The sequence below is a fragment of the Hemicordylus capensis genome, chromosome 3, assembly GCF_027244095.1.
Source record: "Hemicordylus capensis ecotype Gifberg chromosome 3, rHemCap1.1.pri, whole genome shotgun sequence".
NCBI classification, from domain to species: Eukaryota; Metazoa; Chordata; class Lepidosauria; order Squamata; family Cordylidae; genus Hemicordylus; species Hemicordylus capensis.
This window is the reverse complement of record NC_069659.1, coordinates 287,635,100-287,662,502: the sequence shown is the minus strand read 5'-3', so window position 1 is coordinate 287,662,502 and position 27,403 is coordinate 287,635,100. Positions and strand designations below refer to the sequence as shown.

Sequence of the window (27,403 nt, the reverse complement as noted above, 5' to 3'; positions counted from 1 at the left end):
CTAATCACCCCTCTAAGCATCACTAGTGGCAATTGCATTGCAAACCCTACTGGGACATCCTCTCCCCTCACGTCATAAGGAGCCACTACCAGGATGGAAGCAAAGGAATGCCTCACCAACTTTGGCTTTGTAGCCTGTGAAAGAGTTGCATGTTGTTTTCCAACCAGGCAGAGCACGGAGAGGAGAGCTGGTTTGGAGAGGAGAGCTGGTCTTGTGGTAGCAAGCATGACTTGTCCCCATAGCTAAGCAGGGTCTGCCCTGGTTGCATATGAATGGGAGACTTGATGTGTGAGCACTGAAAGATATTCCCCTCAGGGGATGAAGCCGCTCTGGGAAGAGCAGAAGGTTCCAAGTTCCCTCCCTGGCTTCTCCAAGATAGGGCTGAGCGAAATTCCTGCCTGCAACCTTGGAGAAGCCACTGCCAGTCTGTGAAGACAATACTGAGCTAGATAGACCAATGGTCTGACTCAGTATATGGCAGTTTCCTATGTTCCTATGCACCTTGCAGGCGATCCTCTTTTTTTGCCTAGCAACACTACTGCTTGTCTGAAGTCATGAAAGGAGAAGAGGTGCAATGACAGCTGCCGGGTACTTCAGCCTGGAGGGGCCTGCCTGCCAAAACTGCTCAAAGCCACTATGACGTCAGAAGGGTGGGATTGGTGCTTTTGAGCAGTTTGGCTAGGGAGAAGCCAGCCCACACCGAATAAGTTGTCCATTAGACTCTAGAGTGCCTTCCTGCTCTAGGAGTCTTGGTGTTTCCCCCTGCAAATTAGTACACCCCAGGCCATCTGCTCCTGTCCTTCATAGACAGAGGTTACCTATGTAGTCATATTTTCACAGGACTGGAAAACCATTAAATCTGGCTAAAACTGAGGACGGTGGGTATGCACACACATAGAAATTCTGGGTTTTCTATAAATCACTACCAGCGCAGGGGAAAGCAGGATGCCCATAGAACCAACAATAATTGTTCTGTGCTGAAGGCATACACAATGGCAATGTGATGTGCACATGTGCCACATGAGTTATATGTTAACATGGGTGTGTATGAATGGACCACAACTGAGTGCATGTAAGCATATCAATATGTGTTTGCCACATAAGCCTCATGGGAGTATGTTCATATCATTCTTGTGTGGCTGTTTGTTTCAAAGGTTGATAGTGCATGGGTGCCTGAGTGATACATTTGGATTGTATGATGTCTAGTCCTAGGGGGAAGGTCTGTTGTGTGGCCTGTGCTCCACTCTACCCTGCCCTAGCAGGGGTACCTCAACACCTACAACTAGACTGCTCTACCATACCAGCCAGTTGCTCTGCTGTGAAAGAGACACAGAACTCAGATCCCTGGGTAGCTGGGTTATAGTTCCATGGAGCCTCCATGAATCAGTGGAGCTACATCACTTGGCCAACTAGGCTCAGAATCACAGCCTGCGGCATGACAAACCCATTACTCCGTCTTTCCCTGCTGAATAATTTCATCCCTGAGATGGCAACAATCAAATATGGTGCCAATGCCCTCTAGGGGGCAGAAGCAGAATAGCTTCTGGTTGCAGGAGTCGCCACCATGCAGTATTCGTTACACAGCATAGGGAATGTGGGAGAACACGCCTGGTTCATACATATTGGGGCAGGGTGAAGGGAAGATGGATGGGGGAGAACTCCAGACAGTTGTGGGAGGAGGGGAGCAGGAAAGAATGTGCCTGCGGGGCTGTGTAAATGATAACCTAGCTCCAGGGCTGTGCTGAAGGGGCGAGAAGACTACTGAGGTCAAAGCTCTGCTTAAAGAAAGGGTGAGGACTGTGTTTCTCAATCAGGTGTTCTCATTCAGTGTCCTAACCAGGTTGCTTGGTTGGTTGGTTGGTTGGTTGGTTTCAACTGTCAGTTGAGGAAGGTGTATGTTCCTTTTGGGTCCATGTTTACTAAGCTGACCCCCGGGGCAACAGGTGTAGAAGTTTAACTAGGTTTCCCCCAGCAAGCCATGGAGGCTGAAGGCCCCTGTGTGCCTGAGGCAGAGTGTCAAATGCTGCCCCCCCTTATGTGCACCCTCCTCCATCCCCCCCTGCTTTTTAAAAAAAGGGGCAGGAGGGCATATTGCCACCCTCCTGGGGCCCCAATAATCTGCTGCCTGAGGCGACCATTTCACCTTGCCTTATGGAAGGGCCGCCCCTGCCATCAGGGCAGTGAGGCCAGTGCAGACATAGGCCAAGGGGGTGCCATGGGGTTTCCTGCTGATTCTGGAAGTGTGTGTATAAACACAAGCACTCCAGCCAACTGCTCCCCTTGGTGACCTATCGTTCCTCTTCTCTGCTCAGACATTGATGAATGTACCCTTGGTCTGCACAGCTGCAGCCAGGTCTGTGTCAACACCCAAGGGGGACACTCCTGTCGCTGCCACCCTGGCTTCAAGCCCGATGCCAATGATGTCAACAAGTGCCTGGGTAAGTAGTCAGCATCCTTCTAAGTGGGGTGGCAAATGGTGCTCCAAAAGCCATGCCAAAGTTATGCAAGGGATTGTCTGCCTTTAGCTTCCCTGGGGGTGAGGGTGGGGGCAGTGCCTGAGCATCTCCTCCCCTGGTCATCCTGGGATGTTCCCTGGTCCAGAAGTACGGAGGAGCAGACTGGTGACTGCTCCTGGCACAAATGATCATGGTGGCTTTGGACTGGGATTAGCCCTTTGGGAGGTGAGCTGGTCTTGCAATAGCAAGTATTAATTGCCCCCTTTGCTAAACAGAATCTGCCTTGGTTTGCATTTGGATGGGTGACTACATGTGAGCACTCTGTCTGCTGTAAGATATTTTCCTTAGCGGGTGGGGCCATAAGCTCAATGGTGGAGCATCTGCTGGCATGCCGAAGGTCCCCCAGGTTCACTCCCTAGCTTTTCCAGGTAGGACTAGGAGAGACTCCTGCCTCAAACCTTGGAGAGCCACTGCCAGTCTGTGTGACCAATACTGAGCTAGATGGACCAACATTCGGACTCCGAATAAGGCACTTCCTATGTACCTACTTGTCTCAGAGAAGGAGATTTGCAAGGTCACCACTGGGCGCAATTTTTTTTTGATCTGCAAAGAAGAGAATGGGGAGGCCCTGGTGGCTGTCTTGGCTGCTGTGCGCTCCACTTGTTCCTGCAGCTACCTGCTCCTTACCCCGGTCTTCCCCGTCCTGTCTTTCAGATGTAGATGAATGCAGAGCAAGGCCAGCCCCCTGTGATCACATCTGCCACAATGAACCTGGCTCTTTCCATTGCCACTGCAGGCAGGGCTTCTCATTGGAGCCGCAGGGGCAGCGCCGCTGTCTGCAGGACTGACGGATGGCAGGAGTGCTCCACGGCGGGCCCCAACTTGCAGCCAGTCCAGAATACATCACCAGCATTGCCCTGCACTTAGTGGCCCCTGCAGTTAATACTGCCCAGCAGCACAAGGGCTCTCTTCAACCCCAGCTTGAAGTTAGGGTTCCTTTTCCTCTAGATGGACTCTGTTCAGGGGATGGGGATCATTACTCTCTCTTTTGTTCTCTGAATCCAAATAAACCTCTCCTCTCACCTGCAAGGCTCAGAGTATGCTACCTTACTATGGCACCATCTCTCTAAGCATGACCACCGAGTCAACCGTGTGTAAACAGACCACTCTCTGTTCAATTTTTTAAAAAGCCTTCATTGGCAACTCACCCTTCCCTAAGGGAAAGGTACCATGTAGAAAATACAAGTGAAGATGGCGGGTGCTTGTGATACTTGGCAGGAGCAAGGGCAGCTACAGGGTGCCTTGACCCCTGCTAGTGCTAACTGAGTAAAGAGGCATCTCTTAAAGTGGTAATTATCTTCTCTTTAGAGCAACTGTCCCTATCCAGCCCCAGCACAGCATCCATCCAGTGCTTGTTGCTGCTATCTACCTTATGTTTCCTTTTCTTTTTCTGTGTAAATCTCTTTGAGAACTCAAGTTGAAAAGTGTATATATTGGTAGTCATAGTGGCTCTTTCCCAGTGCATTATGGGGGAATCGGCTCCAAACATGGAGTGTTAAAGTTCCCAGCTTTGTAGCTGACTTGTTCCATTATGACGGGGTAGAAGGCATCCTTTGCCCAGCATGATGTGTACTCGACCATGGATTAACCATAAGGCAAAACAAGCATGTGCTTAGGGCATCAAGGGAAGGGGGGCACCACAGAGTTTCCCCCCCTAGCTATCATGCCCTTAACTCTTTCACTGAACATAAGAACAGCCCTGCTGGATCAGGCCCAAGGCCCATCTAGTCCAGCATCCTGTTTCACACAGTGGCCCACCAGATGCTGTTGGAAGCCTACAGCAAGAGTTGAGGGCATGCCCTATCTCCTGCTGTTGCTCCCTTGCAACTGGTACTCAGAGGCATCCTGCCTTTGAGGCTGGAGGTGGCCTATAGCCCTCCGACTAGTAGCCGACAATAGACCTCTCTTCCATCAAGTTATCCAAACCCCTCTTAAAGCCTTCCAGGTTGTTGGCCGTCACCACATCCTGTGGCAGAGAATTCCACAAGTTGATTATGCAATGTATGAAAAAAAATACTTCTGTTTGCTGGTCTTAAATTTCACAGCAATCAATTTCATGGGATGACCCCTGGTTCTAGTATTATATGAGAGGGAAAAGAATTTCTCTCTATCCACTTTCGTCTTCGTCTTCGTCTTCTTCTTGTAGGGGATAATGGCGTACCAGGACCATAAGGTCCCACGAACGCCACCTACTGGAGATCCAAAAAATATACATAAACGTTCAAAAGGAGGAGATGGAGTCACAAAAATTCAAATTCAAATATTCAATATTCACTTTCTCCACACCATGCATGATTTTATAGACCTCTATCATGTCTCCCCACAGTCATCTTTTTTCTAAACTAAATAGCCCCAGGTGTTGTAGCCTGCCTCATAAAGAAGGTGCTCTAGGCCCCTGATCATCTTGGTTGCCCTCTTCTGCACCTTTTCCAGTTCTACAATGTCCTTTTTTAGATGTGGTGACCAGAATTGTACGCAGTACTCCAGGTGTGGCCATATCATCATTTTGTATAAAGGCGTTATAATATTAGCAGTTTTATTTTCAGTCCCCTCCCTAATGATCCCTAGCATGGAATTGGCCTTTTTCACAGCTGCCGCACATTGAGTAGATACTTTCAATTAGCTGCCCACCATGACCCCAAGATCCCTCTCCTGGTCCGTCACCGACAGCTCAGATCCCATCAGCATATACTTGAAGTTGGGGTTCTTCATCCCAATGTGCATCACTTTACACTTGCCAACATGGAAGTGCATTTGCCATTTTGTTGCCCACTCCCCCAGTTTGGAGAGATCCTTTTGAAGCTCATCACAATCCGTTTTGGATTTCACTACCCGAAAGAGTTTGGTATCATCTGCAAATTTGGCCATCTCTCTGTTCAACCCTACTTCTAGATCATTTTTGAATAAATTAGAAAGCACCGGTCCCAGTACAGATCATTGGGGGTCCCCACTTCTTACTTCCCTCCATTGTGAAAACTCTCCATTTATCCCTACCCTCTATTTCTTGTCTTTCAACCAGTTAGCAATCCACACATGTCCCCTTATCCCATGACCGCTAAGTGTTCTCAGGAGTCTTTCATGAGGAACTTTGTCAAAATCTTTTTGAACTCCAGGTATACAATGTCAACTGGATCACCTTGATCCACACACTTGTTGACACTCTCAAAGAACTCCAAAAGGTTGGTGAGGCAAGATTTACCTTTGTGGAAGCCATGCTGGTTCTCCCCCAGCAGGGCCTGTTCTTCTATGTGCTTTACAATTTTTTCCTTGAGGATCCTGTCCATCAATTTGCCTGGACAGACGTTAAGCTGACCAGCCTGTAATTTCCTGTATCACCCCTGGATCCCTTTTTGCAAATCGGTGTTACATTTGCTACTTTCCAATCCTCTGATACAGAACCTGATTGCAGGGATAAGTTATATATTTTAGCAAGAAGGTTGGCAATTTCACATTTGAGTTCTCTGAGGACTCTTGGATGGATGCCATCTGGCCCTGGCGATTTGTTAGTTTTCAGTTTTTCCAGACAGTTTAGAACATCATCCGTTGTCACTTCTATCTGGCTCATTTCTTTAGCCTCCATCCCTGAAAAGTCTGGTTCAGGAACAGGTATATGCTCTGTATCCTCTGCCGTGAAGATGGACACAAAGAACTCATTGAGCTTCTGTGCAACCTCCTTAATAATCCCTTTCACTCCCTCATTGTCTAATGGTCCAACAGCCTCCCTGGCAGGTTTCCTGCTTCTGATGTATTTTAAATAGTTTTTTATTATTCCCCTTGATACTTTTAGCTAAATGTTCCTCAAACTCTCTTTCCGCCACCTTGCATTTCACTGCCACACTCAGCTTTAGTTGGTTTTTTGTAATTGTTTTTATCTGCTGTGTTCGACTTTACTCTGCATTGTTAAAAAAAAAATTTCTTTGGCTCGGTGAGCGACTAAAGTTTTGAGAAACTACGAAACTATGTATCTGAAGTAAGTCATTTATTTGTGAAAGATTACTGTAAAGAGCAGTACAAAATATTGATAAAACTTCACGTAAAAGAGGGTCGTATATTATGATGTCTGACCTTGAGGATGAAATATTTTTCTCAATCATTCCTTCTGTTGCGGCTATTTATAAGAAATTATAGGCATTGGAACTCTTATTTTTTACCTTTTAAAATCTAGAAGAAAACTTTTTAAAATTTAAATAAATATTAAGGTATAAGTAAATAATTTGCTTGAGTCTTAATGTCTTGTCAGTTAAGCAATGGAGGGGGCCAAGGGTGGGCACCATTGTTGGGCTGTACTTAGGGCATCAGTTGCTCTTAACCCGGCCCTGTGTGTACTGGGATGATTTATAATAAAATCTTGTGTGCCCATTTTCCCACCATGTCCTTGTGACAGATGACTTATCACAATGTCGCCCTTGTGGACTTGGAATCCAGGCACAGGGAGTTATTCCCCCTTTTAGCACGGAACCTCCTGGTCACATTTTTAAAAAACAACAACTTTGTAATAGCAAGGAAATTGGCTCTGCCACAAACCCTAGTTTTAAATACTGCGATCATGTTGCTGCTTATTTTATAACCAGGCAGGCAACGATGCCTGAAGCAGGTAAGATCTGCACTTTGGGAAGACTCTCTCCTTGTTACTCATTTAACCCCAAACTTGCAATCCTTTCCAGTTCACTACTGCATATTCTATCATAGTAAGTTAGCTAGTTGTTTAGTTAATGGTTTAACCAATAGATAAAGGTCAAAAGCATGTGAGTCAAATGTGAATTTGCAAATGTCATTTCAGAACAATCCTCTCCTGATAATGTAGCAACACCAACCAACAACCCCCACATCATCCAGGGAACACTCCTGGCATCGCTACCTCTCTGTGTGACTCACTGCAGTGCAACCAGGAAGTGGATTGCTGCCTAATTCAGCTTCCTGTTCTCCTCCAGCCAGTGTTAAGTGGAGGATGAGGTTGTATTGCTAGAGTGGTTGACTGAGCCAAGGCAAGAAACCCTAGCAAGTTTGCCAGTCTTGTTGTTTGGAAACCATTTCATCAGAAAAGCTACTAAGACGATGGAATTGTTTTTGCCACAGGGTGTGGTGATGGCCACCAGCTTGGGTGTCTTTGAAAGAGCATTAGACATATTCATGGAGAACAAGTCTAGTGGCTGCAGGGGTGTAGGGAGGCTGAGGCACTCCCCCCTCCATAGTACGGCCTTCGCAGCCTGCCACCTACCTCTGGGAGTGGGTGATAGGCAGTGCTTCCGTGTTCTGATGCCAGCCATGCCCTCTTCCACCAGCATCAGAAGCACTCTCTTCCAGTCAGTGAGCAGTCCCTTTGCCAGTTCGATGCTTCTTTTCCCTCCTTGCTTTGAGCAAGGAAAAGAAAGGAAGCATCCAACTGGCGAACAAAGCACTTGCCAGCTGGAAGACAGGCAGGCTGTGCATGCCCTGAGGTTGGCCACGCCCACTGAGTCAACATGCTTTTGATGCTAGTGCAAGGGGCGTGGCCAGCCTTGGGACATGGAAGTGCCAACCATCTCCACTTCCCAGCCAGCAAGTGGTTCATTTGCTTGCTCGGTGCCCAGGGGTGAGGGGCAGGGGAGAGGTGCCCTGTAGGACAGAGAGTGGGCCCCAGGCAACAGCAGCCCAGGGATTTATGTCCCCACCCCAGTTCAGTTATGGCTACACCACTGAACTGGATATATATGCTGCCTGCCACCAGGCTCAGAGGCAGGATGCCTCTGGATTCCAGTTACAACAGGGGAGCGGCAGCAGCAGCAGGAGCGGGGGCATGCTTTCACCTCCTGCTTATGGGCTTCCCAGAGGCATCTGGCTGGCCCCTGTGGGAAAGAGGATGCTGGGCTACATAGACTAGGGCCTGATCCAGCAAGGCTCGTCTTATGTTTGTACTTTCTGCATTTCCAAAAGACTGACCTTTAATGAGCAATGTTTGGTTACCTGAAGTCTGAACTTGCCTTCAGGCAAACAAGTTTGCCTTTAAGTTTAGCAAAAATCATTCCATCCTAATCAAAAAGAATGCAAAGCAAACTGATATTAACAACATAACAATCTTAATCTAGATCATAGTTAATATAGGACATTAGTATCTGTCATAGTCAGCTCTGTCATTTCTCTCTCCTCCAGGCATCCTCTACAATTTTCCTAATCGTTGCAGTTGCTGACTGTGGGTGTGTGTGTGTGTAAGTAATGGAAATTATGTAAATGATGGAGCTGCTTGTCAAGAAGCTTAAGGCTGGTAATGTAACATCATATAAAGTTAAGATCATCTTGGTAGGTCTCCAAGCCACAGCACCATGCAGACACTGTCATGGGGACTGTAATATTCAATGATTATCACATATATAATATCTGCTTGCTAACCGCCAAGTCCATAATCCAGTTAAGCCAAAACACTTAGATTTAAGTTGGTTTTTTGCCATCAAATGAAATTAATGTAAGCAGATAGGCTGCCAGTGAGAAGGGCTGTCTGATGCCCAGCTCAGATCAGATCAATGCAGCTTCATGATGCTAATACCGTTACAGTGATGTCACATTTATATGTGATTACATATCTTTAATTTAGCATTTTACAATAGTTCTGAGCATCACATCCTATCCTGCATTTACAAAATGACAGGGTCATTTATTATGTCAGGCTGAAGTTTATGTCTCATCCCATTGACATGTTCTGTTGGAGAATGTCATGTATATGCAGAAAGACTTGGATTGTGTCATAGTCAGGTGCATCAGAATGCCTGTCTGTGGTTCAAGGTTTGTTCCCATTTCCTAGTTTGACCAAGGAGGGGACACAACTGATGATGAGAATCCACAGATCTCCCAGAATCTTCTATTTCTCCCACAAAGCAGCTCTGAAGTTGATTCTCTCTCTCTCTCTCTCTCTCTCTCTCTCTCTCTCTCTCTCTCTCTCTCTCTCTCTCTGAATTTCTCAATCCTGGTGGCAGGGGGATGACTGCCCTCCCTCCCTGCTTCACTCCAGACACCCATGCTTCTGGGCTGGTGTCTCCAACCCCTGCTGGACCCCATCTAACATCTGCCATCTACCACTGTGTTCGTCAGCAAGACAGGCCCCGGGCTGCACAATTATTCTGGTTTTGCTAGTCGTGAGAGAGGCAAGGACACTACAGCCAACCCCACCTCCACCCACCACTTAAAATCTTACTCAGCTAACTCCAAATGGGTTTGGGAGGGATTGGGGGAAGAAATGGTAGCAACCAATGGAAGTTGCTATCCCCTCCACCCCACTGAAGCCCTTGGGCATTGATGCTATTCCCAGAGCATTGGGCGGTTGGAGGAGGAGACTCATGGCCCTAGTGGGAGGTGGATACAGAGAAGAGCTGGAAAGAGCCATTGTGGCTACACACTGCCACCAAAGAAGTGGCAAAATAAAAATAAAATGGAAAGGACAGCAGCAACCACTGCAGTCACAAATCGGAGGTAACCTCCCTGATAATTTCTCATATATTCTCTCCCCAAATCATCTATGAGGCTGAGCCTCTGGAGTTGTGGCAGGCACACACACACACACACACACACACTATAAACACCCAGCCGCCCCAGCTCTGCCTCTTGCATCAGTTCCCCACTTGAGGGCACTGTTATACAAACATGAACCTCAAAAGGATTATAGAAAATGCCAACCATGTTTTATGGTTTATACACTCATACATATTCATACACTCCTTGTAAACTCAGTTTATCCCAATGGATGGCACTAAAGACCAGAGCATTGGTTCTGAAGACCCATGAAGAGAGGCGTTGAAAAGACAGGAATAAGAGACTCTTCAAACCCAGCTTGTTTTCCCGGTGCCTGAGGTGAGTGAGGCAGCATGTCTCACTGAGACTCCTGTCTGTACTCAATCACTTCGGTCCAAGAATGCCAAGTTAGTGCAATAGAGTAGCCCTATCCACACATCATGAGGCCCATTCACATGTTATGATCAACACTCATACGAGACTATGGTGTAGGGATGTGCACAAATCAGGTCTTTTTATTTGATTTGTACCCAAAACAAATCACCCCGATATGTTTTGTATCCAAATCTACCCCCTCCAAATCACACCAGATTTGATTTGTATTTGCTTTGATTTGTTTCGGATTTGGACCAATTTGGACCACTTAGCAAAATCCTAGGGACACCAAATTTGGGTGGTAGGTACATAATAGCAATAGCAAAAGCACTTACATTTATATACCGCTTTATAGCCGAAGCTCTCTAAGCGGTTTACAATGATTTAGCATATTGCCCCCAACATTCTGGGTACTCATTTTACCGACCTCAGAAGGATAGAAGGCTGCGTCAACCTTGAGCCCCTGGTCAGGATCAAACTTGTAACCTTCTGGTTACAGGGCGGCAGTTTTACCACTGCGCCACCAGGGGCTCTGCTGCCCTGCTGGATCAGGCCCAAGGCCCATCTAGTCCAGCATCCTGTTTCACACAGTGGCCTACCAGATGCCACTGGAAGCCACAGGCAGGAGTTGAGGGCATGCCCTATCTCCTGCTGTTACTCCCCCACTACTGGTACTCGGAGGCATCCTGCATTTGAGGCTGGAGGTGGCCTGTAGCCCTCTGACTAGTAGCCAATGATAGACCTCTTCTCCATGAAGTAATCCAAACCCCTCTTAAAGCCATCCAGGTTGTTGGCTGTCACCACATCTCGTGGCAGAGAATTCCACAAGTTGATTATGCGTTGTGTGAAAAAGTACTTCCGTTTGCTGGTCCTAGATTTCCTGGCAATCAATTTCATGGGATGACCCCTGGTTCTAGTGTTACGTGAGAGGGAGAAGAATTTCTCTCTATCCACTTTCTCCACAAAATGCATGATTTTATAGACCTCTATCATGTCTCCCCACAGTCGTCTTTTTTCTAAACTAAATAGCCCCAGGTATTGTAGCCTAGCCTCATAAGAAAGGTGCTCTAGGCCCTTGATCATCTTGGTTGCCCTCTTCTGCACCTTTTCCAGTTCTACAATGTCCTTTATTAGATGTGGTGACCAGAATTGTACGCAGTACTCCAGGTGTGGCCGCACCATAGTTTTGTATAAGGGCATTATAATATTAGCAGTTTTATTTTCAATCCTCTCCCTAATGATCCCTAGCATGGAATTGGCCTTTTTCACAGCTGCCGCACATTGAGTCAACACTTTCAATGAGCTGTCCACCACGACCCCAAGATCCCTCTCCTGGTCAGTCACCAACAGCTCAGATCCCATCAGCATATACTTGAAGTTGGGGTTCTTCATCCCAGTGTGCATCACTTTACACTTGCCAACATTGAAGTGCATTTGCCATTTTGTCACCCACTCCCCCAGGTTGGAGAGATCCTTTTGGAGCTCATCACAATCCGTTTTGGATTTCACTACCCGAAAGAGTTTGGTATCATCTGCAAATTTGGCCACCTCTCTGTTCAACCCTACTTCTAGATCATTTATGAATAAATTTAAAAGCACTGGTCCCAGTTCAGATCCCTGGGGGACCCCACTTCTTACTTCCCTCCATTGTGAAAACTCTCCATTTATCCCTACCCTCTATTTCTTGTCTTTCAACCAGTTAGCAATCCACACATGTACTTGTCCCCTTATCCCATGACCACTAAGTTTCCTCAGAAGTCTTTGATGAGGAACTTGGTCAAAAAGCTTTTTGGAAGTCCAAGTATACAATGTCAACTGGATCACCTTGATCCACACACTTGACACTCTCAGAGAACTCCAAAAGGTTGGTGAGGCAAGATTTACCTTTGCGGAAGCCATGCTGATTCAGTCCCAGCAGGGCCTGTTCTTCTATGCGCTTTACATTTTTATCCTTGATGGGTAGGGATCCCCATGGGTGCCACCTAGCACCCAAATTTCAAGGTAGTGATTTTTAATGACTTTTTTTTAGTTTTTACCGATTTTGAGCATTTCCACCATAGGAAACAATGGGGATTTGAAGTTGCCATATTGTAACCCTAAAACGGATCCCCAGCTTTCATTAAAAAAATAATAATAAAAGCTAAGCTCTAGCCCTTGTAGAAGTGGAATTATGGAGCAAAATGTGCAGTCATAATTTTTCAAGTGTTTGGATTCTTTGGTGTATAATAACTTTTCCTCTATTAATCCCTATGAGGATTCATTGCACACCTTCATTAATTCTGTTAATTTTGACTGTCACTGGACAGTGCCGACTGTCAACTGCCATGTGTCAACTGCACCCCACCCACATGCCCCCCCCACACACACACACTGGTGTACTCAGTTTATTTTTAGGTATTTTTGAAGTGTTTAGATTCTTTGGTGTCTTCATTACACACCTTCATTTCTTCTGTTCATTTTGACCCCACTGCTTTGCAGGTGGGGGTGGGGAATTAGTGGCATCCCATGTTCCAACTACCCCACAACCCACAAGCCACTGAGTACTCAGTTTATATATTAGGAATTTTTGAGGTGTTTAGGGTCTTTGGTGTGTAATGAATCCTCATAGGGATTCATTATGAGGAAAAGTTATTAGACACCAAAGAGCCTAAACACTTGAAAAAAATCATAGAGCATAAACTGAATAGTACCCCACTGCCTTGCGGGTGGAAGTGAGATGTAGTTGGCACATGGCAGTTGGCACTGTTGAAAAGACAGTCAAAATGAATAGAAGAAATGAAGGTGTGTAATGAATCCTCATAGGGATTCATTGAGGGGAAGTTATTATACACCAAATAATCCAAACACTTGAAAAATATTGACCACACATTTTGCTCCATAACTCCACTTCTACAAGGACTAGAGCTTAGCTTTTTAAAAAAAATGAAAGCTGGGAATCTGCAGGAATTAATAGGAGGGATCTGAATCTGAAATCGATTTGAATCGAATCAGGCACAATTAGATTTGAACCCAAATCTAGCCAATGGACCACAGGGGTGATTTGTTTTGTCTCCAAATCACCCAGATCAGCTAGATTTGGGTACAAATCGATTTCTACCCAAATCAATTTGCACATCCCTACTACAGTATACACAAGTACAGGTCTGTACACAGGCACTGTGTCCACATGTTATGCTGAATGCAGGTACAGAAGAACACTTCCTATCTGTACCATGCATCTGAATGAACATAGTCACCCACACAAACACATATACAAGTTTACAGACATCCGTACACTCATACAGCATAATGTCTGAATTGGGCTATGTTCAACACTCATACAAGTCATGATCATCATCCATGGAACACTGCTGGCACTCCCCAGTGGTGGCATGATGGCACGCCAGCAATGCACAGAAGGAACCAATCAGTGCTTGGCAATAGTAGAACACTTCAATAAGAGCCTCGGGCAGAGTTACAATAGGGTGGACAGATCCAAAGCAGCCACACTGCCCTGCCTCTAGAGCTGCCTCCCCCTCCCCCAGAGGCCGCCTCTCCATCTACCCTCCCCTACTGGCCTGCTTGCCAGCTGCTGCTGCCTCCCTCTGTGCTCCTCTCTGCGGCAGCAAGCATCCCGCACTGCCTATCCCAGGGCAGCTCAACTTCAGCTCTCCAGCTGCTTTTGGACTACAACTCCCATATTCCCCAGCCACAGTGGCCCATAGCCAGGGATTGTGGGAGTTGCAGACCAACATCTGCAGGAGGGCTGAAGTTGAGCAGCCCTGGACTATCCCCAGTGGCCCTCCTGCTGCTTCCCAGCCGCTTGAGGTTCCAACAGTCCTGAGGCAGCTGGGAACAAGGGTGTGTGCATGCGCATGCACATGTATGCTCTTCATTCCCAGCTGCCTTGGGGGTCAGAGCCAACCGGAGTGCAGGTGGCAGGAGCATGCCTCCACTATTGCTGGGGGTGGGGAGGTCGCCCCGCCATGCCCTGAGTAACCATCTCCGCCGCCAGAGTAGAGAGCCCACAGCCACTGGAGGGCAAATGTGAGTCTGCTTGCAAGTGTTATTATGGAACAATCCAACCTCAGATAGTATAGCAACACCAAGAGACACCTCCACTCATCCACGGAACACTGCTGGCACTCACCAGTCCTGGAGTGGCATGCCAGCCGTGCACCCTCATCTATGTGAGTCACTGCAGTGCAAGTAGCAAGAGGATTGCCACCTAGTTCAGCTTCCTGTTCTTGTCCTCCAGCCAATGTGAAGTGGAGGATGAAATTGTATTGCAAGGGCGGTTGACTGAGCCAAGTCAAGAAACCCTAGCAGGTCTGCCAGTCTTGTTGTTTAGGAACCATTTCATCAGAAAAGCTAATGTGGAATTTCTGTGTACACTGTACAGATCTGAATCCGTGTATGCATGTCTAGTTATTCACGTTATGTTGAACACAGGCGCAGCAGTAAATTTCTATCTGTACCAGGGGCCTGTATCCAGGTTCACTTTTAAATTTATGCAGTGACAGTCATTCACACAAAAACATGCAAGAGTGTACAGACTGTTGGAAGTTAAAGGACTTTGCGCTATCTCTTGTCTCAGACAGTGGAGGACAGACTAGTAAGTCAGAGGGCTAGAGGGTCAAGACATTGGTCACCCCTTCTCCACTGCTCTGACACTATCCCTTTGATATGTAGATTGCTAATCTCAGGGATTAACTTCCCTCCTCTCTCTTCCCTACCTGCCCTTCTACCTTGCAACATGGCAAGCCTCTCTCCCTGCACCATGTGTGCAGAGAAGATGCATCCAGCTAGATACAGTAGATAGATTAGAGATCCTAACTCCTCACTTTCCTATCTAGAATGGAGTTCCTTAATAAATGCCTTATATATTGGTTTGAAACTATGAATTGGCTCCAAGTTACTTTACTCTCAGCATACACGCATGCCTAACTAAATCCGCTGTGTTGTGCCTCTGTGCACTCTGCTATAATGAGAAAGGGATTCTCTCACCACAGAGAACTTCCAACACAGACATCTGTACACTCATACAACCTAATGGCTGGTATCAGAGGCGTAAGTATAATAGGGCAAGGGGAGATAATTGTCTGGGGGCCCACTGCCTCGCCCCCCCCAAAGCAAGTCACATGACTGACTCCCCCAGCCGTGCACCCGCCCAGGCTTCCTTCAGTTGTATTCATCCTCTGAAACTGATGTGAGTGTTAAGACCTGGAGCTACCAGAACAGCATGTCTTTCTCTAGTACCAGTAAATGACTTGCATCATCCACAATTTACAAAACTGAGCTTCACTGAGGGGTGGGAGCATTTTAAAATCTTGTCTCTGTGTCCAATCCAACCTTGCTATGCCCCTAGCTGGTATACTGCACAATGGGACGTGGGCAGCTAGCTTGAGCATCATCCCCACCCCTGCACTCGTGTAAACACTTGCAATGGAATTGTGCCATAGGGCAGCAGTGCCCAGCTGCAAGAGTTCTGTGGATGCAGTTATGTGAAGCAAGACCCAATAATTCCAATTTGCAACAAATGGGGATAAATAAAGTAATTTGGTTAAAATATGGTCAAAATTACTGTTTGAATCATCACCTAAGTGTGCTCCTGCAGTTATGCCTTTTACAGCCCTAGCGATACCTCCTGCTTCACTTCCCCTTTTGAGGGTGACCATGTCAATCATTTGACCAGAGACCTGATCAAGCAAGGACCCGTTAGTATATTTTGGCCATCCAGGGGGATGACCCCTCATTGTGATTTTTGACAAGGTCCACACCCCTAGAGAGGGAAAATAGGTGACAGCATTGAAATACTTTGTGTGTTATCATACCTTAATTGTCCTGACTATTGGGCCTACAGTGGCCAAATTTGCAGGGGTGTTTAAAAAGTATTTAAAAGCACAAAAACTACCAAAAAATATTGATGTTGTCAGAGGAATGGAAATGAAAATGGGCAGGAATGTCCTCCAAAGATTACTCCATGGAAGGAATACAATTTGTTCATTATTACTCTAATCCTGACCAATGTTCCCTCTAAGGTGTGCACACATGCACATGCTCACTTTAAAAAAACCAAAAACTCAGCTCAGTTCATTTTAGATCCCAATCAGGTTGAATCAGGAAGGTCCCACTCTGAATGCATGTGCGCACACACTGCCTTCATACTGCTGCCCAGAACAAAACTCATACCGCAGAGATGGAAAAAAATTAGAACACTTGGCTCCACTCTGAATGTACATGTTCTGCACACAAATGAAAAAAAAAATTAGGAGAAAACGCTGATCTCAACCCTTTCCTCTGTGCAAAAATGACTGCAATTTCACTCTGAGGGTAGGAATAAAGAAGGGGTTATAACACAGAGAAAGCTGTAAGTGTGACAATGCTATCATCTATTTTCCATCTGCGGGGGTGGGGGCAGACTGCCAAAAATCACTATGAGCATCCGTTCCCTGAGATGGTACCCACCATGCCCAAAATTTATGAGCCTGGCTTATAGACTATGTGTATGCAGCCCTAGATGCAGGGGGGTTTGACCTTTTTACTCCACTCAATACCTTTTTGTGCATGCAGGTCACATCAGAAAGGGAAATGGCATGCAGAAGCCTGTTTCTGTACATGATTCACCTTTGTTAGCTTGAAACAATTGCCTGCATACCTAAGCATCAATACTACCAACACAGACAGGTCAGTTGACATCAGCTGCTTTCAGCCAAAGAGTGGGGGCTTCGCAGCAGACCAGTGCGGTCTCTGGTACAACCATTATTCAGGAATCTGTACCTGTTTTAGAAGCTGTGTTAGCACCAAGTCATCCTCTCCACATTTTCCAAAATGGTCAAAGCATAATTTATGTATCAGCCATTTCACCCATTTAGTGGCTGGGTCAAAACTCTGGTTCTGGCTTACAGTATATAGACACAGCCATAAAAACAAAAAGGTGCTACCAAATTCAGCCCAAAGCAGAATTTAGACATAAATTAGGGGTTCTGCTAAAACAGAGTGGTGTTCTAAAATTGTAGGCCTACTTACTGAAACCTGCATCTTCTCCTCCGATCTGCTGCACAGTCATCCATGAAGGGCATTCTGCATTTTCACGCTACAATTTACTATTAATACTAGCCATTTATATAGCAATAAGACCACAAAACACATGACGCAGTATGACTGTAAATGAGAGGCACATTTGGGAACCAGTTCTTTTGTTTGTAAAGAAAACAGACTAGAAGAAGCAACCTTGGTAGACTCTCACTTGCCATTTATTGTCAGAGGTTTCCATGTAGAAACAGAAGGGCACAACCAAGACCAGATCCATATGGCACAAGGAATGTCTGACACTTGGCGTGGGGAGCAGCCGCTCAAGGCATCTGGGCACAGGGGGAAGTCCTCCCAGGCTCATGCGGGGAAAACCTCTATGGTCCTTGAAGCTTTCCCATCCCCTTGTGGCACAAAACAGGGGCTGGTCATTCTCCAAATCCCTGCCCACCGTCAAAAGGATAGAGGTCTTGTTTTGAAATCAAAGTATTTGGAGACGTTGGAGACATTGGAAGCATTGAAGGAGCTGCTGTCTATTGCTGGAAGTGGTGGTGGGCTTCACCCATGGTTCTCGGAGGCCTATTCATTGGGAAAGCTGGCACGGTCTTCTATCCTTACCTTCCCAGCTTGGTTCACAGAGCAGCATGGGGCGGAGGGGGATGGGGAGACAGGGGAATGGTGCTGTAGCCCCAATGTCAAGAGCATCTCAGACACATGTGGGACACAGAGAGCTATTTACGTGGGAAGGGAGAGGGTACATGCAACCAGAAAGCAACCTGTGCGTGCAGGTGAGAAAGTGATGCCATAGAACACCCGTGTATTTGTTGGGGAAGGAGGGGATCCGGTGTGACAGGACAGAGAGAATTACCCCCACTTTTGGAGTGGCCTCCTCCTCCTCTTCATCCTGCTTGCCAGAAAACTGTGCAGAGGGGTGAGGCTAGAACTTTGGTTGTTAGGGCAACAGCAATATATATTTACACATATATTTAAAAATGATGCATATTGTACTGGACTGAGCATGGAAGGAGTCAGACTCACTTCCCTCCAAGCACCTCCAACAACATTCTCCATCTTCTACTGCTCTCCATGTTCCCAGAATTCACTGAAACCCACCGGAGTTGCTCAGAGCCGCTGTGGCACCATCTCTTCCAAATGCAGAAGAATATACAGTCCTCAGTAGTATCCATGCTGCTACCCCACAGGAGAAGACAGAAGCACCTCCCACCCTCCTAGTGCCCTGAAGGGACTAGAGGACACAGGGCACGAGTACACGGACCCTCCTAGCATCAGTGAGAGGACATGCTTTTGCCAAAACAGGTACCCACACTGTAGGGTCTAGTATATAATAGGGGCAGGGGCAGGGGCAGGCACCGGAGACATCAGCAGCACCCTAGCACTGTGGATGCTGAATGCTTTATGCACATAACGTGCCACAAGGGCCAGGAGAGGGACATGCAGAGCAGCAGGCCAAGGCAGGAGCCAGGATGGTCTCCGTGCCATGTGGGAGGAAACAGGAGAGTGGCGCTCAGGGGAAGAACGGTGACAGGGAGGGTCCCACACCACACACCAGTTCCCCCACCCGGCCTCACCCCCTCCCATCCCATCCCACCAGGCTGGATTGATCTTTGTCAGTCATTAGGCCTTTAGCAAGAGGGCTCTGTCAGTCAGGATAATGGGCCCAAAGCTCGGGAGGGCAGACTTCAGGCAGTGACTGATCCAAGGGGACCCTGACGGGGGGAGGGGGGTCAGTGTCCCCAGGAGCCTCCAGGAAGCATTTGTGTCCTCAAGTATCCAGGCCCCGGACGCCGAGAGTGAGCGGGCTCACATGGGAGTGAGGCCCCTTTGGACAGAGGTCAAGCTCGAGCACCCTTGAAGAAGGACTTTGCCCCCCACCGATTGCCCCAGAGCCCAGGAGTGTCACCACGCTCTTTGTTGGCACCCCAACCCCCCTGGGGGAGCTCAGAAGCGAGTGCTCTGATAGTGCAGCCTGCGGACCTCGGAGACACCGTCGTCCCGGCAGTACAAGTCCCTGCCGGGACTCTGTGCCAGTCACCGGCCCCCTTGGCCCCCACCTCCGCCCCCGGCGCTGCTGGCGCTACTGCTGCTGGAGCTGCCGGAGCTGGAGCTGCTGCAGCGATCCTCATAGATGGAGATCTCAATCTGAAGGCAAAGGGTTAAGGACAGGGAAGCAGCAAGCAGCAGACCCCGGTCACCCGACCAGGCCCACAGGGAGTGTTCCATTGTCTGACCCCAATACAAGCTTACCTGGCTATACTGTGGACCAGGGGCTCCCAATCCTGGGTCTCCAGGTGATGCTGGACTACAACTCCCATCATCCCCAACCACAGTGGCCTTTGATCACGGAGGCCGGGAATAATGGGAGCTGTAGCCAACAACATCTAAGGACCCACCATTAGGAATCCCTGCTGTAGACCATCAGCATAGCTGGCAAGAACAAATCATTATTTATTCGATTTCTATACCGCCCTTCCAAAAATAGCTCAGGGCTGTTTACACAGAGAAATAATAAATAAATAAGATGGATTCCTGTCCCCAAAGGGCTCACAATCTAAAAAGAAGCATAAGATAGACACCAGCAAAAGTCACCAGAGGTACTGTGCTGGGGGTGGATAGGGCCAGCCTATTCCAGCAGTGCTTGGAAGAACCTTGGGCTCTTTGGTAAGTGCCACACAAATGTGAAATAAAAGCCTACCTTGCCGGCAGCTGCTCAAAACACATGTGGGGGGAGGGAGGGAGAGGGAAAGAGAGAGAGAGAGATTCCTGCTCCCAGCACCTATGTGAAATGTGTGGTTGGGAGGTTAACAAATACAAAACCCCGCTCAACCCTCTTCTGGACACACTCACAGCCACCAAATCTCACCATCAAAAGGCCATTGTGTGTTTCACCACATCTTCATCATTTCTAGCTCACTGGGCTGTGTTTCTGGAATGTGAACTCCCCACAACTGTTCAGTAGTCACATAGGAAGCTGCCATCCAGCGAGTCAGACCAGTGGTCCATCTAGCTCAGTATTGTCTACACTGGCTAGCAGTGGCTTCTCCAAGGCTGCAAACAGGAGTCTCTCTCAGCCCTACCTGGAGATGCCAGGGAGTGAGCCTGGGACCTTCTGCATGCAAAGCAGATGCTCTGCAACTGAGCGATGGCCCCCATTCCTCCTAGCCCTGGAGAGAAGGGTGATTGCTAATCCTCCTAATAGTATATTTTCTTAGCAATATTTGTTGTAGTAGTTGCAGAGGCTGTAATTTTTTGAGTATTGCTTAATTCCACCCTTCACCTAGGAACTCATTAAGTTTTATATATAATACACACACACAAATATACAGTGAGGTAGGGTAAACAGGGTAGAGTAAGAGAAAAAGTGGGCCCCTGCAGCATGTCCCTGCTTGCCCACCCAACTGAGCTGTGCAGTGTTTGTGGACTGGGGGGAGAAATACATTAAGGCTATTCACACAACCGGGTGGACAGGAATGAACCTACCTTTCCCCCAGATGATAGTAGCTGAATTTATTCGGTGCGCTGGCGCACAACCACACTGCTCCTGGCAGCGTGGATCACTGGAGGAGGATCACTGGAGGAAAACGAGTCCCAGTCTCAAGGAATCCCATCACGAACTGTGCAACGAACACAGTGCATTGTGGGATTCCCCCAGGAGTTTGGTGCTCTAGGTACCCGGTGGTGTGCACTTGGGCTACGTGCAGCCAAAGCGCACGCATGCGCACACACGCACACCTGTTTACCTGTATAGGAGGATGTGCTCACACCCTTCTACCAAGATAAGCCATCGGATGAAATACCTGGACAACCCGGGAGGGCAATGCTGGGATCGCTGCACTCGAACAGCTCAACCCAGGCTGGGCTGCTCTAACCTAGGTTGAGCTGCTCATGTGCATTGCTGTATTGTCTGTGTTCTCTACCATTCAATATCTTTTTGTTCTAATGGTATGTTAGGAAGTGTTAAACAGTTGTTCTCCCAACGCTTCTTGGCTTTGTATCTTTGTCTAATATCCCTCCTTAGCTGCCACTTTTCTAAGCCAAATAGTTCAAAAGGCTGCAAAGCTATGAGTATGTGGGAGTAAGCCCCATTGAATTCAGTGGGGCTAACTTCTCATTAAAGAGGCATAAGACTGAGTTGTTAAATGGGTCCTTTCCGACAGGGGCCGACATGATCCACTGCCCTCTGGTGACAGGAGGACTGCGTTTTTGCACTGACAGCTTCTTTGCACAGTGGACCAGGCATGGAGGGAGAGGGGAGTGATTTTTGCATTTCACCCCTCCCTCCAAAAGCCCTGTCTGGAATAAATAGGTTTCTGAGGGTTGCACAACCCTCTGGACCACACTTATACAAGTAGAAAGAGCTTTTAAGCGGAGGGGAGAAACACGAAAATCACTCTCCCCTGACCACCTCCATGCTCGGTCCATTGTGCAAAGAAGCCTTCAGCACAGCAGTACTGTAGGCTCCTTTGGACCCGCAGGCCTCTTTACACCACCAGAGGGCTGTGGATCATGTCAGCTAGTGTTTTTAATCTGGGATTGCCACACCTTATTCACTCATTTTGATATGGCCATCCATTTGTTGTCCACTGGTGTTTTCCAAACACTTAATTCATCAGATGCATTAATGCAGAAAATCTGAATGTTTTAGAAGATCAGTGCAATGGCTGCATTTGTGTTGTTAGAGCCATGGTTGAGAGATGCGTGCCCAGACAACAGGAAAGGAAAAGCAGAAGGGGGGGGGGGTCAGTCAGTGTCTCAAAAGCACACTTTACCTACATAAGTACATAAGTATTGGTACAGTACAGAAATCTACTAATAAGTATTGGTGGTCGTTGTACTAGTAGTGTGGAAGTAGTGATGCAATTCCACTTGGGATTCCTTCCTAGTAGAAAAGCAACAGCTGGGTGGCGCTGCAAGCAACATGTCTGGGAGGTCCCTGTCTTTGCTTGCAGAGAAAGCAATCTTTGCCCTTGACTGCTGCACAACTTCAGCTCTCCAGCAGATATTGGACTACAACTCCCATCATCCCTATTGGCCACTGTGGCTGGGGATGATGGGAGCTATAGTCCAACAACAGCTGGAGGGCCAAAGTTGTGCAGCCCTGCCCTTGACCATCATATTGCCTTTCTACTGCTTCTTCCAGTTCTATTAGCTGAGAGCCCAGATGCTACATATTCCTTTATTGCATATGCCTTATGAGATTTTCTATGTTATTTTCAACTCTTTTTAATAATCCCTACAATTATCTCAAAATTAAATTTCTCCCATAATAGACCCCATAATTTTATTTGTGTTTATGAAGGCTGCAGTGCATTTTGCTGATGAGTTTGGGGAACTCTCTCTAACATGATCCCACAACTTCCTTTTTTAGCCTGAATGGCTGATTTGGAAGAGAGAATCTCAGCGGGAGTGCAGGGAGGATCATGTGCATGACAGTGAGGCTCTATCACGTAAATAAGAGCTAGTTATACGGAAGAGTATACTTCCCTTTCACCCCTGTACCAGTCAGGAAGGATACAACCCGCATGCCCCTTTCCACTGGGTCTGTCAGCAACAGTCCTCGTGGAGCATAAATTTTCTCATTCTGCTCCTGAATGTACTTGGAGATCTTCTTCAGAACCTGGGGAAAGAAATTGGACAACTATTCAGCAACTGTCTGGCAAAGATGATGACCAGTTTGACATCCAAAAAATGAGAAACACAGGTTAGGGAAGAGGACAGCTTTAACTGAACCCTCTTAAGTTCTCTTTGGAATTGTTATGTTCACCACTTTCAGAATGAAAAAAGGTTCCACAAAACCTAAACAGAAGCATCCCCAAACCTGCAGAAGCTACTGTGTTGACTAATGTACCCTATTACCTGGTTCAGGTCAGCAATTGTTGACCATCTAACTAAGACTTGAGCGTTTCCAGTTTTCCAGGACAACTCATCCTATTGCTTAACTGTTCTTATGTTCAATATGTTACCCCAATAGTCATTTTCATAAATGAGACAAAAAACAACCCAATCCTTTTAGCCTCTCTCACACATGATTTATGCAAATATGAACGACTGCAATGCATTTTAAAGGGACAGAAATCCAGTGTCTGAGTCAACTGAAGGTCATGCAGGAAGGATTTACATTCAGGTGGAGAATACAAAACCTGGAGGATGGGCTATTCAGTGCATCAGAATGTGCAGCTATTTTACCAGCTCTGAAAAACTGCAAGCGGGCAAGTCTCACATTTGAAGCAGAACCTGTGACAAACAGTGTGCTCCCGAAACTTAGAGCAGGGAAAGCTACTTGACAGTTTAATTCATATGCCTTTCCCTTTGAATCAAGCCTATTCTATTCTAACCAGAGTTCTTTCCTAGGAAAGTGTTGGATATAAATAAATTTAACAGATGGGGTCAGATCAATGGGTTCTAGAGAACAAAACTGAAACCCTAGGCTTCCCACCTGCCCCCAGGAACCAAATGTATTCATTAAGTGCATCCAGTTCTGCAAGCCGCATGTATTCTGAACTCAATGTGTCTTGGGTCCCCACCACATACACAGCAACCGAGCCAGCACAGATTTCTTTGTCTACATGGCCCAATGTGGAGTTCTCCTCACATTGGTCCAGGGTTCTCCTAGACCCGAACATACTTAATGGGTTTTGGAATAAGGTAGAGGTTGCCCTGAAAACAAATATACAATGCCGTTTCTAATTCCAAATGGCCAAGTCTGCTTCACCATGGCTGCATTCACACATAATGGAAAACCTGAGTTGCAGGCACCTGCGGTTTCCTTACCATTATGTCTGAACACGTCCAACTCTGGTCCCGTCCATTGTGTGACCTGAGGTTTCTCTCAAGAGACTCCAGTTTGAACCCTCAATCTGTAGGGAGTTTTGCTGCTCAAAACTGAGGGTTCACAGAGTCTCTGTTCTGTTTGAATGCATCACTGGAGGCTGCATTTGGCTGGACTGGTGTTGAGGGAGGAAGATCCTCCCTCTCTCCCTCCATGATGGGCTGCACAGGCTGTCCTTAAAGCAAGAAGGAAGCCTGCACAGCCAGTTCCCCCTCCTTTATACAATCTCGCTGACTGCAGAGAGGACACTCTTCCTTTTGTTCAAATGCGGATAGGAGAGCGGGGTGTATGTGGGGGCAGAACTGTGGGTCCACCAGACCTCCGGTTCCACGTGACGTGCGAATATGGCCAGTGTCTTTAAAAACCAGTCTCCTCCTTACCAGCATCAAGAGAGACTAGGAACACAGGGAGCTGCCTTATTGAGTCAGGCCATTGGTCCACCTAACTCAGTACTGTATTCACTAATTGGCAGCAGCTCTCCAAGATTTCAAGCAGGAACCTCTCAGCAGTAGCACAGGGGGTGTCGCCTCCCCCTGCGCAGCACCCCTTCTCTCCCCGCCAAGTGCAGGGAGCCCCTCTTCTCCCCACCATGTGTGTGGCAGCAGCCCTGACTGAGCAGCCTGGGGTTGGAGGCTGCACTGCCACCACCGCTCAGCTGGCCGCCATGTGCTCAGTGGGAGAAAAAGGGGCACCCCATGCACACGGCAGGGAGAGACCAGTGGAGACAGGGCAACCTACTACCCCAGGCTGCTTGCTTAGGGCTGCTACCACATGCACAGCCCATCATGGCAAGGGTGGCAGCCCCAGGGGCAGCTGTGCACTGGTTCTTGGAGCCTGTGTGCACAATTACAGCTCTGTCTCTCTTTCTCAGTCCTACCTGGAGATGTCAGGGCTTGAACCTGGGACCTTTTGCATGCAAAGCAGATGTGCTTTCACTGAGCTATGGCCTCGTCCCCATAGAGCTGGGGTAGAAAATTAGGGTTTCCAACTCCCTAGGAATTGGCATCACTCTCCAGGTGTTAATGAAATCAATCTGGAAGTGTGTAATGGCTTGATATTGAGAAAACTACTGGGGTAGGCGAATGGGGGGGAAATCTCCAGAGGCGACAGCGCTAGTGAAGATGCAGATTTAGCACTCAGCTTTTTAAAAAAACAAACACAAACACATCATTCATTGTACGGATGCTACACCATTCTAAACTTTGTTACAAGAGTTGCATTCATCTCTGTTCAATGATGCCCCTCCCACTCTAGGTAATATTATACCCTTTCATTCATTCCTCCTCACTCTGTCCCACTCACAAGATTCACAATTGGGATTACTGACGCACAAAAAGGATGATTAAATGCCTGCTAGAATAGATGATCCACGTTATCCAGCATGGATAGCAGTGTGTAAGCCAATTCCCTGGGCTCCCTAAACTATGCAAGCCCTCTGAGCACAAATTCTGAGTCAGTTGCCAAGCTTCTCCACCCACAGTCAGAAGTTGCCCATACCGTCTATGTGAGCTTTTATACTTCCATATTTGCTCTCTATGTTTATTGCATTTTAATCCAGAGGTTTGCACGCCATTTCACAGATTATGCAAGCAACTGCTAATTTGGCACTGTGGATACTTGGCAGGAATCATGGCTTCCTGAGAAATGTACCTGTGAAACACATTCACATTTCACAGATTTAGCTGTACACCTAAAACATCTTTAGTGTGTGATGCATCCCTTATTGCGGAAGCAAGAACTCACGGATAAGAATCTGCCTGTCATAGTGACAATGTTGAATTCAGTGAAGTGCTGCAATTTTTATAATATCTGAGGCTGAAGAGAGACCATCATTTAAAAAGAGCTGAAAGTGGTTTCAGAGGGGCTTTGTTTTCCTGGTATATAGTCATTTCTTTTGTCCTCTGGTCAAACAGGTTTTAGAAATAATACAAAAACTTACCAAATCTGTTCATCCATGGCTAAAGTGTGATGAATATATACCAAAAACAGGGGTCCCTTTATCAAATCACTTTCCATTCTCTGAAAAAACTATGATTTGTTTCCAGACTGAATGCACCAACAGTACTGGCTGTTCAGGAGGAGGAAGACAGACTAAAAAAAATTAAGCTTTGGAGCTGAATTAAGTTCTCAGGTTACCACCTGTTTGCCTACAAGACAAATCTGTTGCCAGCTTATTGATTCTGCTTTAACAAAAAGGGAGATGTTTTGCAGGTTCTGTAGATTACAGACAATGGAACACTTCACAAGGAAGGAACCCTAACCACCTTGCCAAAAGAGAGAATAGTGTTCACGAACTGTTGCTTGCCTTTGTGCACAGACTGCATATCTACACAGCAGTGCCATATTCCATTTAGCACCAAGATAAGCCTGTAGATTCTGAAAGACCTCAGCAAGTTTGCAAGGCTTGCTTATTTGAATCACCATATATGACGCTTGAATCAATCATATATGATTCCTGGAGGGACCAGCCTGGGTTTAAGGATGTGCTTGCGCCCTTAAACCCAGGTTAAAGCCTGAGGCCAATTCCTGGGCTTGCAGCCAAGGCAGAGCTGGGATCGGGCTCTAGTCCAGCAGCCAAGTCCAGGCTGAGCTGCCCAAGCCTGGGCTTGTCTGGCCACGTGAAGAGCTTCAAAGTATCTCTCCCCTCCCCGGCAACTGTTTCCCCAGGAAGACAAATAGCAGCTTTCACGGGGAAGGTAGAATTTAGGTCAGGAAAACAGCACGAGGGGAAGGGTTAGGTCTCCATCCCATAGCACTATGGCCCCAATCCAATGCACTCATACACTCACAGAACCATTTTGAAGGCCAAAATAATAATAATAAATAAATAAAAGGAAGAGTGGGATGGGCTTAGAGATTTGCTGTGTGTCAACTAGCCTGGCCCTAAGTCAGTGGACCCCAAAGCAGCACGTGGTTTCTCTGCCTCTGCAATTCTGCACCCTGCAGTACATCTGGTTTACAGCTTCAAGCTACATATGGGGCCCATCAGGGGCGTAACTATAATAGGGCAAGGGGAGACAGTTGTCTGCAGGCCTACTGCCTTGGGGGAGCCCCCCAGAAGCAAGTCACATGACTGACTCCCCCAGCCGCACACCCGCCCGGGCTTCCTTCCGTTGTATTCATCCTCCAAAATTGATGTGAGTGTTAAGACCTGGAGCTACCAGAACAGCATGTC

The 27,403-nt window shown here is 47.2% G+C and overlaps 2 protein-coding genes across 5 annotated transcripts in view; one reads left to right on the top strand and one right to left on the bottom strand.

Moving 5' to 3' along the window:
- CRTAC1 (cartilage acidic protein 1) overlaps positions 1-7,817 on the top strand; it is a 49,908-nt gene extending 42,091 nt beyond the window's left edge. For 2 of the 3 annotated variants that reach the window (XM_053309229.1, XM_053309230.1), the window contains 2 exons: positions 2,313-2,438; positions 3,171-3,545. In XM_053309229.1, coding sequence (XP_053165204.1) covers positions 2,313-2,438; positions 3,171-3,304 — 260 coding nt within the window. In that variant the 3' untranslated portion in view covers positions 3,305-3,545. Of the gene's footprint in view, positions 1-2,312; positions 2,439-3,170; positions 3,546-7,296 lie in introns of those variants that run through there. The other variant, XM_053309231.1, reaches the window with a different exon arrangement.
- A 9,770-nt stretch (positions 7,818-17,587) lies between these two features.
- Positions 17,588-27,403, bottom strand: part of GOLGA7B (golgin A7 family member B) — a 54,297-nt gene continuing 44,481 nt past the window's right edge. For both annotated transcript variants that reach the window (XM_053309236.1, XM_053309237.1), the window contains exons 4-5: positions 22,915-23,016; positions 17,588-19,541 (exon numbers count right to left, since the gene is read on the bottom strand). In XM_053309236.1, the coding sequence (XP_053165211.1) occupies positions 19,431-19,541; positions 22,915-23,016 (213 nt within the window). In that variant the 3' untranslated portion in view covers positions 17,588-19,430. The remainder of the gene's footprint in view (positions 19,542-22,914; positions 23,017-27,403) is intronic.